Source organism: Rhinatrema bivittatum, chromosome 2 (genome assembly GCF_901001135.1).
Source record: "Rhinatrema bivittatum chromosome 2, aRhiBiv1.1, whole genome shotgun sequence".
In the NCBI taxonomy this organism is placed as follows: Eukaryota; Metazoa; Chordata; class Amphibia; order Gymnophiona; family Rhinatrematidae; genus Rhinatrema; species Rhinatrema bivittatum.
This window is the reverse complement of record NC_042616.1, coordinates 5880652-5892969: the sequence shown is the minus strand read 5'-3', so window position 1 is coordinate 5892969 and position 12318 is coordinate 5880652. Positions and strand designations below refer to the sequence as shown.

Genomic DNA, 12318 nt, shown 5'->3' with positions numbered 1-12318 from the left:
GTACCTGTGACCTGGATTGGCCACTGTTGGAATCAGGATGCTGGGCTTGATGGACCCTTGGTCTGACCCAGTATGGCAATTTCTTATTTTCTTATGTAATTTAGGAATCCTGCCAGGTACCTGTGACCTGGATTGGCCACTGTTAGAATCAGGATGCTGGGCTTGATGGACCCTTGGTCTGACCCAGTATGGCAATTTCTTATGTTCTTATGTAATTTAGGAATCCTGCCGGGTACCTGTGACCTGGATTGGCCACTGTTGGAATCAGGATGCTGGGCTTGATGGACCCTTGGTCTGACCCAGTATGGCAATTTCTTATGTTCTTATGTAATTTAGGAATCCTGCCGGGTACCTGTGACCTGGATTGGCCACTGTTGGAATCAGGATGCTGGGCTTGATGGACCCTTGGTCTGACCCAGTATGGCAATTTCTTATGTTCTTATGTAATTTAGGAATCCTGCCGGGTACCTATAACCTGGATTGGTCACTGTTGGAATCAGGATGCTGGGCTTGATGGACCTTTGATCTGACCCAGCATGGCAATTTCTTATGTTTTTATGTAATTTAGGAATCCTGCTGGGTACCTGTGACCTGGATTGGCCACTGTTGGAATCAGGATGCTGGGCTTGATGGACCCTTGGTCTGACCCAGCATGGCAATTTCTTATGTTCTTATGTAATTTAGGAATCCTGCTGGGTACCTGTGACCTGGATTGGCCACTGTTGGAATCAGGATGCTGGGCTTGATGGACCCTTGGTCTGACCCAGCATGGCAATTTCTTATGTTCTTATGTAATTTAGGAATCCTGCCGGGTACCTGTGACCTGGATTGGCCACTGTTGGAATCAGGATGCTGGGCTTGATGGACCCTTGATCTGACCCAGCATGGCAATTTCTTATCTTCTTATGTAATTTAGGAATCCTGCCGGGTACCTGTGACCTGGATTGGCCACTGTTGGAATCAGGATGCTGGGCTTGATGGACCCTTGGTCTGACCCAGCATGGCAATTTCTTATGTTCTTATGTAATTTAGGAATCCTGCCGGGTACCTGTGACCTGGATTGGTCACTGTTGGAAACAGGATGCAGGGCTTGATGGACCCTTGATCTGACCCAGCATGGCAATTTCTTATGTTTTATGTAATTTAGGAATCCTGCCGGGTACCTGTGACCTGGATTGGCCACTGTTGGAATCAGGATGCTGGGCTTGATGGACCCTTGATCTGACCCAGCATGGCAATTTCTTATGTTCTTATGTAATTTAGGAATCCTGCCGGGTACCTGTGACCTGGATTGGCCACTGTTGGAATCAGGATGCTGGGCTTGATGGACCCTTGGTCTGACCCAGCATGGCAATTTCTTATGTTCTTATGTAATTTAGGAATCCTGCCGGGTACCTGTGACCTGGATTGGCCACTGTTGGAATCAGGATGCTGGGCTTGATGGACCTTGGTCTGACCCAGCATGGCAATATCCTATGTTCTTATGTAATTTAGGAATCCTGCCGGGTACCTGTGACCTGGATTGGCCACTGTTGGAATCAGGATGCTGGGCTTGATGGACCCTTGGTCTGACCCAGCATGGCAATTTCTTATGTTCTTATGTAATTTAGGAATCCTGCCGGGTACCTGTGACCTGGATTGGCCACTGTTGGAATCAGGATGCTGGGCTTGATGGACCTTTGATCTGACCCAGCATGGCAATTTCTTATGTTCTTATGTAATTTAGGAATCCTGCCGGGTACCTGTGACCTGGATTGGCCACTGTTGGAATCAGGATGCTGGGCTTGATGGACCTTTGATCTGACCCAGCATGGCAATTTCTTATATTCTTATGTAATTTAGGAATCCTGCCGGTTACCTGTGACCTGGATTGGCCTCTGTTGGAATCAGGATGCAGGGCTTGATGGACCCTTGATCTGACCCAGCATGGCAATTTCTTATGTTCTTATGTAATTTAGGAATCCTGCCGGGTACCTGTGACCTGGATTGGCCACTGTTGGAATCAGGATGCTGGGCTTGATGGACCCTTGGTCTGACCCAGCATGGCAATTTCTTATGTTCTTATGTAATTTAGGAATCCTGCCGGGTACCTGTGACCTGGATTGGCCTCTGTTGGAATCAGGATGCTGGGCTTGATGGACCCTCGGTCTGACCCAGAATATCAGTTCTTATGTCCTTAGGTGCAATGCTTTCTTCTGTTAAACATTCCTGCCTGATCACGTCCATTCTTGGATAAAGTCCCTCACCCCCAGCTTTCAAATACTGCTTGATTTTACTTGGATCACGTTCTTTTAGTTTTGCAAACAGTCAGATTACGTAATACCCGCTCTCAGCTCTAACAATAACAGACAGATATTACACACAGCAGCAGAGGTTTCACAGCCAGCCCAGCTCACCTCTAAGGTTGCAGATCTTACGGGCTGTGGGGGGCTGTCAGGGAATTCCCCGCTGTTGCAGCCAGCATAGCCAGCCAGGGAAAATCTCCCTTGCAATGATACATCAACAGTTACCCAAAGTAATGACCTGGGTGCTGGACAGACTTCCAATCCGCCACACACCCCTCTCCTGAGTTACAGACCTTACACAGCTGCTTAGTCTGACTCTGATTACATTCTCTGTTCTATAAGAGTGAGGGAAATGCATTATACACCATCAGTACTAACAGTGATCATAAGAACATAAGAAATTGCCATGCAGGGTCAGACCAAGGGTCCATCAAGCCCAGCATCCTGATTCCAACAGTGGCCAAACCAGGCCACAAGAACCTGGCAATAACCTAAACACAATGAAGATCTCATGCTACTGATGCAATTAATAGCAGTGGCTATTCCCTAAGTAAACTTGATTAATAGCAGTTAATGGACTTCTCCTCCAAGAACTTATCCAAACCTTTTTTGAACCCAGCTACACTAACTGCACTAACCACATCCTCTGGCAACAAATTCCAGAGCTTTATTGTGCGTTGAGTGAAAAAGAATTTTCTCCGATCATAATGTAATTAAATTTGATACAATCACTAGTGGGTGAACACTAAGGAAAAAGACTATAGTATCATTTAACTATAAAAAGGACACTATGTTAAAATGAAGGCATTTGTTAGCAAAAAACTAAAAGGAGCAATTCACAAGGTTGAAAAATTGCAGGAGGCATGGACATTGTTTAAAATCGCCATCTTTGAAGCCCAGATAAAATGTATTCAATGCTGTAAAAAAGTTAGAAGGAAGTCCAAATGACTGCTGGCGTGGTTTAATAGGGAGGTAAAAGAGGCCATTAAAGTCAGTCGGGCATCATTAGAAAAATGAAAAGCAGACCCAAATGAGGAAAATAGGGAAGAACATAAGCACTGGCAAGATAGATTATGAAAAAGTAATTAAGCAGGCTAAGAGAGAATTTGAAAAGAAGCTTGATATAAAACAAGTAAGCAAAACCTTTTAAAGTACATTCAAAGGAAAAAGCCTGCGAGGGAGTCGGTTGAGCCATTGGATGACTGAGGGGTGAAAGCGGTGCTCAAGAAGGACCAGGAAATAGCAGAAACACTAAATGAATTCCTTGCTTCTCTCTTTACTGAGGAGGATGTTGGAGTCGTACTCACAATGGAAACAGTTTTTGATGGCGATTACAATGAGTGACTAGATGGAATCGCTATAAAACCAGAGAACATAATAACGCAGATTGACAAATCGGAGAATGGCAAATCATTGGGACCAGATGGCATTCAGCCCAGATTTCTGAAGGAACTAAAAAAATGAAACTGCAGGCCTGTTTCTGGTGGTTTGCAACCTATCATTTAAAGCAGCCATGGGACCAGAAGACTGGAGGATGGGCGAGGTGATTCCAATTTTTTAAAAGGGTTCCAGGGGTGAACAAGGGAAAATATAGACTCGTGAGCCTGATGTCAGTGCTGGGCGAAATGGTAGAAACTATTCTTAAAACCAAGATTACTGACTGCATAAACAGACAAGGTTTAATGAGGGAGAGTCAACATGATATTGTAAAGGGAAGTCTTGCCTTACCATTTACTAGATTGTTTGAGGATGTAAATAAATAAACACGAGGATAAAGGTGAACCAGATGATAGAGTATATTTGGATTCTTAAAAGGCGTTTCACAAAGTCCCTCATGGAAATTGAGAGATTATGGGATAGGAGGCAGTGTCCTTTTGTGGATTGGTAACTTTGATAAAAGGCAGGAAACAGAGGGTCGGACTAAAAGGTCAGTTTTACGAATGGAGGAAGGTTGTTAGTGGAGTGCATCGGGGATCGGTACTGTGATCTGTACTGTTTAACATATTCATAAATGATCTGGAGAAAGGAATAACGAGGGAGGTGACACAAAATTGTTTCAAGTTAACAACAGTTAGCAGATTGTGAGGAACTGCAGAAGGAGTTGGAGAGATAGGAGATTGGGCTTCTAAATTTCAAATGCAATTTAATGTGGACAAGGGCAAAGTGATGGACGTAGGGAAAAATCATCCCAACCAGAGATGCACGATGCTGGGTTCCGAGTTAGGAGTCACCACCCAGGAAATGGACCTCAGAGTCCTTGTGGACGTTGAAATCCTCAGTTCAGTGTGTGGCGGTGGTGGTCAAAAAGGCAAATAGCAAGTTAGGAATTATTTTTATAGGAAGAGAAAACAAATCTGAGAATATCCCAATGCCTTTGTATAGACCGATGGCGCGACAACACCTTGAGTACCGAGTGCAGTTCTGGTCGCCACCATCTCATGATAAAGGGGATAGAAAAGGTACAGAGAAGGGCGACCACGATGATAAAGGGGCTGGGAAGGATTCCTTATGGAGAAAGGTTAAACAGGTCAGGGCTCTTTAGCTTGGAATAGAGACGACAGAGGGGATGTGATGGAAATTTATAAAATCATGAGTGGGGTGGAACGAGCAAATAGGACACAGTTATTTACCATTTCAAACACTGGGACTAGGGGACAGGTCAGGAAACTGACAATTAGCAGATTTAGAACAAATCATAGGAAGGTTGTTTTTTTTCACTCGGCGCACAATCAGACTGTGGGATCTGCTGCTAGAGGATGTGGTGAAGGCAGCTAACGTAGTGGGGTTCAAAAGAGGATTGGAGAAGCTCCTGAAGGAAAAGTTCATATCCGGTTATTGGTCAGGAGGACATAGGAAAGCCGGCGCTTATCCCTGGGAATGAGATACAAGTATTGGGGGATCTGCTGGGTGCTTGTGACCCGGACCGGTCACCGTCGGAGGCAGGATGCCGGGCTCGATGGACCTTGGCCTGACCCAGCAGGGCACCTCTCATGTTCTTATGACCCACAGTGCGTGCTGTCAGCTTTAACAGGAAGAGACTCACAGAATAATGTTTGCATTTCTAGCTGACCTTTCCAAACGATGCCCAAGATGGCTTACAGCATTACAGTTCAAGCTAAGTGAATAACATAAGGCAGTGAGAGGTAGGGAAGTCCATTCCCAGCTGCTGGGCGGCTGGATAAACGTTTCCAACTTAACTTATCTCAGGTTTTCCGTGGTGTGGCTGCACGGCTGGATACAGCCAGCTGCCTTAGATAAGTTTATCCAGCTATTGTAAGACTGCTCTTCGCCTGCTTTAAACTTGGTCAGCTAGGTTAGCTAGGATAATGCTGAAAGTCGGCATTAATATCGGGAAGTGGGATTCGAGCCCAGGCTTCACTGGTTCCCAGCCCATTGCTGGAAATCCACTTCTTCGCTGTCCGTTCTCGCAGAGAGATGCATCTCTCCCTTCTTGTGAGAGAGAGATCTGGCCCATGCTGGACCGCACCGGCAGGAATCCCTCTCTGTCTGTCTCAGCCGTTGTTCTGGCAGGCACTGGCACGTCCATGACCCGGGTTTACAGAAATGAGCAGCTTGGAACCCGTATCTTCGCCTCCAATCGGTCTAGATCCACCTCTGGTGGAAAGAAATGTTATAAAACTCGGGACTTAACTGGAAAACAACCAAGATCTGAACCACGGCGGCAGCAGCAGCTCCCTGGGGATGTTTGTTCTTAAAGGCACAGGTCTCGTTTCCGTATTAAGACATTGAGGAGAGTTCTGGTGCATTCCAGTGCTTCACCCTGTTACTCACAAGGTCAAATACCTTTTCACACCGTCCTGCCTCCCAGCCTGGGGGTCTGAGTCATTACAGGACTGCTTCATGGTGGCTCCTTTCTCACATCCATCTGCTTTCCCCCCTCTACCATTCATGCTGAACCAAAGGATTTATTTATCCTTCTCCTCACCACCCCCGTTCTCTCTCACCTCCCATTGCTTTTTTTCCCACATCTCTCTCACATTGTCTAGGGAATGTTTTATCTCCTTTTCTCTGCTTCGGTCTTTGCTTCTCTCACTCAGGGCTATCCTCAGCACTCTCACTCATCCTCTTGAAGTCAGCCTTCCTGGGGTTTGATAGCAAGAGGTGGGAGAGAGTCAGGCCGGTTCGGGAACCAGTCTATACGTACACTTCTTCTCCTGTGGCAATTGTGTGATCCCAGACAGTCTTATCCATGGTCACCACTAACATTCAACAATCAATAATATCTGATTAATGTCTTCTTTTTATATTCGGCAGATAACGAGGTCAAGCAGGAAGAGATGCGGGAGGAGAACACAGAAGACTGGCCGATGCCTCAGAACCAGTTCCAGTTCCAGTTAGGAAGTGTCTGTGAGACGGTGTCCAAGGGGATTGACTGGGGAGAAACCAGGAGAAGTCGGCAGGAATCAGAGAAGACGCCCACAGACCCTGCGGGAAACAGGCTGGATGGAGTCAGTGAGTGGGGGAGAAGTGACAGAGAGCTCACCAGCATCCCTGACCAGCAGAGACAGCCAAGAGCAGAGAGACCCCTCCAAAGTAATAGTGAACAAATGATTTCTGAGCCCCACCAGAGAGATGAGAAAGGGAAGAAAGCCTTTTTGTGCGACACTTGTGGAAGAGGCTTTGATAAGAGGCCATGTTTAATCTTGCATCAAAGAACCCACACTGGAGAGAGACCATTTACATGTGCTGCATGTGAGAAAAGCTTCACTCACAAGACATATCTGAGAAAGCATGAAAGAATCCACATAGGACACAAACCATTTCCATGTACTGAGTGTAATAAATTATTCAGTGATAAATCCCAGCTGAGAAGGCACCAAAAGATCCACATGGGTGAGAAACCATTTACATGCACAAATTGTGGCAAAAGCTTCAGTCGCCAAACATCTCTAAAAATACACTGGAGGATCCATACTGGTGAGAAACCATTTACATGTACTGAATGCAACAAATTATTCAGATATAAATCACATTTGAGAATGCATCAAAGAACTCACACAGGAGAAAAACCATTTAAATGTACTGAGTGCGATAAGTTATTCAGTGACAAATCACAACTAAGAAGGCACAGGTGGATCCACACAGGGGAGAAACCATTTGTATGCACGGAGTGTGATAAAAGATTTAGAGAAAAATCGACACTGGAAATACATCGAAGGACCCACACAGGAGAGAAACCATTTAAATGCAGTATTTGTGATAAATTATTCCGTGATAATTCACAGCTAAAAAGACACGAAAGGACTCATATGGGAGAGAAGCTACTTCCATGCACTGACTGTGATAAAGTATTTAGTTTAAAATCAGCACTGAAAAAACACAAAAGGGCCCACATGGAAGAACAGTTATTTATATGTACTGATTGTGGTAAAAGTTTCAGTAACATAACAAATCTGAGAATACACTGGAGGATTCACGCTCTTGGACTATAAAGTACTTTGAAAATGGACAAATTAAAGCAAGGACTGATAGAAAACATCAAGTTCACCATGAAAATGTAGCAAACTGCATTCCGTTGGTCAATTTATGTTTCCTAAAATCAAGATCCAACGAGGAATATTTCAGGAAGATTCCCTGTTACCACTTTCGGTTTTGTCTGGCATGGAATTCACCAAGTACTTTTAACTCTATCTTGGGCTACAGATTAAGCCTTAATCCCAACATTAATGAATCAGGTAATTTTGCAATTACTGTTTGTAGATGACTTCAAGCTTCACAGTTCCTGTGATCATCGTTTAATGGAACAATTGTGAGCAGCGAAGAACTTCTCAGATGATATCAGGATGACATTTGGCCTGGACCAATGTGGTAAGGTGATCTTCCTTAGAGCAAAATTAAGCAAAACCATAAACATCTTTGTGTCTGAAGACTGTAATATAAAGAAATTTGAGCAGGAGTGTGTTTTTAAATTCTAAGGAGTCGATGAAAGTGCAACAACCCAGCACAAATCACTTAGAGAAAAGATTAGCAAAGGGGTGCTAAAAGAGACTGAAAGTGTTATTGAAAAGTGTTTTAACAGCAAGGAATAACTCCTGCATTTTTATACTACATTGGAAATGTAGACTGGCCCCAGAAAGACCACAACTAATTGGATGTAAGAACAAGGAAACTCCTCCATGCCCTACAGTTAATATAGAAGACTCAGTGTAAATGGAGATTGTACGTCCCAAGAGCTGCAGGTGGCATAGATCTTATAGAAATATATTACACATACAGAGCCACCATCATAGGCCTCCAGGCATATCTGACAGCATCAACTGATCCAGACTCAAAAACAGCCAAAGTATCAAAGTGAATGGCCAGAAACAGCCTCCATCCTTCAACTTGAATAAGTGAGAATCCCACCAGCACGGGTGGCAAAAGCACAGCAGAACTTTCAAAACAAGAAAAATAAACTCTTTAATGCGCTGGAACAGCAAACGAGGAAAAAGAAATGGTAAATACAGAGAGTTGGTGCAGCAGCCGCACGTAGACCCAGAGTGTGACAGAGGAATGGGTAAGGCGACGTAAACGGAAGCGTAAAGATGCGAGATGGATAATGGCAGCATAGGACAGGAAAAGAATGGTCAAAGAGATAAACGAGGAGTGTGTAGCACAGAACTGGAAATGGTTACACATCTCGTCGCTGGCTGTGAGGGGCTGATGAAAGAAGCCTTCCATACAGAGAGGCACAACAAGGTGGCAGGGCTCATCCACTGGAGACTGTGTAAATGCTACAATATCACTGACGGAAGAGCACTGGCACCACGAGCCTGAAAGAAGACGTCGTGATCACCTGGAACATTCCCATTCCATTCGTTAAGAAGATCAATGCAAGAAAAGCAGACATTGTGGTAAAGGAGAAAAACACGCAAGAAGGGCATTGCTGGTAGAAGTGTCAGCATCCAGCGACTGTTCTGTACAGCAGAGGGAAAGAGAGAATCTCCTCATTTTACTAAAGGCTGAATGGGGGTGAAGAAATACGGCAGAAATCACTGAATGGTCCCATTGACTTGAGTAGAAAGAACGTCGCAGTCAGGGCTGACCTTAGGAAAGTGAATTAACCATAGGAGGTGCCTGCAGTGTTGGCTCCATGCCCAAGGTGACTGAGGATTATACTGTTAGGGATACAGCTTTCACAGCAGCATGGGACCCCATGGGGTCCCCCAAAGATGGCCCTCTTCCAAGTGCACCTTGACTTGTTGCCTCTTAGGATGACGCCCTGTGGAACTCTAGAAGGAGACTTTCTGGTGCAATGCACTAGCAGTCAATCTGAGAGCGAGATCATTTCCAGTATCCCCTGCCTTTACCAATAAGGCTCATTCCTCTCCAGATGTGTGCAAACACAAGCCCATTGGAAGATGCTGCCCACCAAGAGAGCACAATTCTCTCACCAAGCCTTGCCAAGTACCTTCCCTGTGGTGACCTCATGGCGTAACATCTACACCAAATCTCAGCAAAGAGACCATGGCCACTGGAGTATGAAAAGAAGCAAAAAGTCGTTCATAATGACCGCACATCGCCCGGGATCACAAGACGTCCTCTCTTTGCCTCAGCCCTAGAGCTAATTACAGTGGTTGGGATAGTGCAGTCTCCTCTGGATGAAGATGACTAGCCTTGCACAGTTACAGCCCCTGAGGCTCCTGCTCATGGACCCAGTGTGGCAGGGGGCAGAGCAGAGAATTAAAACCTTAGGGGGACTGAATAGAGTCACATGGATCCCTGAAGGTATAAAGAAGAGAATGGATGGCCATGTCTGGGTGATAAATCTAGAGAGCATGCCAAAACCTGGAGGGAACAGGCAATAATATCAACGGCAAAACTGCAAAAAGTAACCGGTGCTAATGTAAGACCTTTAATTGGATAAACCAACGGACAAGTGAAATCACCTTCCCACAGGGAGACAGAGAAAGGGAAGACCCAGGAGAGAATAGTTGGAGCAGCCAAAGCCATTGGAAGATGTAACGGGTGAGGCACAGGAGACTGAAACCAACGCAGGAGAGAAGAAGGGAAAGCTGAGCTCCTGGACAGTGTGGAGATGGAGAGGTGTGCTGGTGTCTCGGAGACACAGAGAGAGAGACACTACCTAAGATAAACCTGCCCCCCAAGGCAAGACATTAGTGACCTACACGAGGGAACCATCTAGGGATACCACGGAAATAAATTGGATAACATGTGCAGTAAGCATCATTACTCAGAACAGTTTATTTCCCAGAATGCAAGAATGGCCAATCAAGGAAAGGATTTATAGAATGAAAAATGAAGTGAACCTTCCCTACTAGACAAGGACCTCCAAGCTGCCTGAACAACAAAAGCTCCACGAAAGATCCAAAACGTCAGGCTAAAGCTCACTGCCGAAACAGAAAGATCTCAAATAACAAACTGAAGGTCACCAAAGAAAAGGTTCAGAGAGAACAGAGAGCTGGGGAAGAGAGGACGTGCAGATCAAACGGCTCTCAACAGCAGCCAACACAGATCAGAGACAAGGAAGAGGGGCAGGGCACCCAGGAGACTATGGAAAAGGCCGAAAGGGAGAATAAAAGAGCTGGAAACCAAGCCAAGGAAAACCCCCAGAGCCGAATCTTCGAGGATGCATTTGTGGCACCATAAAGTGTCACCTCCTCTGTACCCAGGTCACCATCAACGGAAGGAGGTTATCCAATAACCAAAAGGAGCTCTTCCAGGCGAGTCACCGAATCCATCCTTTTCTCTAATGTCATTCAGTCCCAATCTTCTGGTGGTGAATGAGGCGGATGTTCCTGCATTTCCACAAAGCCAACCATGCTCAAGAATCCCAGGGCACCTTAGGAAAGGCTCCAGGCGGGGAGACAGCAATGGGACAAATAAAAATCAGATGAACCAGAGGAGGGCGAGAGACCAAAGAACATAAGAACATAAGAAATTGACATACTGGGTCAGACCAAGGGTCCATCAAGCCCAGCATCCTGATTCCAACAGAGGCCAATCCAGGTCACAGGTACCCGGCAGGATTCCTAAATTACATAAGAACATAAGAAATTGCCATGCTGGGTCAGATCAAAGGTCCATCAAGCCCAGCATCCTGATTCCAACAGTGGCCAATCCAGGTCACAGGTACCCGGCAGGATTCCTAAATTACATAAGAACATAAGAAATTGCCATACTGGGTCAGACCAAGGGTCCATCAAGCCCAGCATCCTGATTCCAACAGTGGCCAATCCAGGTCACTGGTACCCGGCAGGATTCCTAAATTACATAAGAACATAAGAAATTGCCATGCTGGGTCAGACCAAGGGTCCATCAAGCCCAGCATCCTGATTCCAACAGAGGCCAAACCAGGTCACAGGTACCCGGCAGGATTCCTAAATTACATAACAACATAAGAAATTGCCATGCTGGGTCAGACCAAGGGTCCATCAAGCCCAGCATCCTGATTCCAACAGTGGCCAATCCAGGTCACAGGTACCCGGCAGGATTCCTAAATTACATAAGAACATAAGAAATTGCCATGCTGGGTCAGACCTGGGATATGCACAGAGGATCCTTAGCTGTGGGGAGAGTGAGGGGTAAAGCCTGGGATAACCACAGAGGATCCTTAGCAGTGAGGAGTAAAGCCTGGGATAAGCACAGAGGATCCTTAGCTGTGGGGGATTGAGGGGTAAAGCCTGGGATAAGCACAGAGGATCCTTAGCTGTGAGGGAGTGAGAGGTAAAGCCTGGGATAAGCACAGAGGATCCTTAGCTGTGAGGGAGTGAGGGGTAAAGCCTGGGATAAGCACAGAGGATCCTTAGCTGTGGGGGAGTGAGAGGTAAAGCCTGGGATAAGCACAGAGGGTCCTTAGCTGTGGGGGAGTGAGAGGTAAAGCCTGGGATAAGCACAGAGGATCCTTAGCTGTGGGGGAGTGAGGGATAAAGCCTGGGATAAGCACAGAGTATCCTTAGCTGTGAGGGAGTGAGGGGTAAAGCCTGGGATAAGCACAGAGGATCCTTAGCTGTGAGGGAGTGAGGGGTAAAGCCTGGGATAAGCACAGAGGATCCTTAGCTGTGGGGGAGTG

General features: G+C 45.9%; 1 protein-coding gene across 1 annotated transcript in view; it reads left to right on the top strand.

Annotated features, from left to right (window-relative positions):
• Nucleotides 1-11282, top strand: part of LOC115083449 (oocyte zinc finger protein XlCOF20-like) — a 29013-nt gene extending 17731 nt beyond the window's left edge. The window contains exon 4 of the mRNA XM_029587268.1: nt 6561-11282. Coding sequence (XP_029443128.1) covers nt 6561-7738 — 1178 coding nt within the window. The 3' untranslated portion in view covers nt 7739-11282. The remainder of the gene's footprint in view (nt 1-6560) is intronic.
• The last annotated feature ends 1036 nt before the right edge of the window (nt 11283-12318 follow it).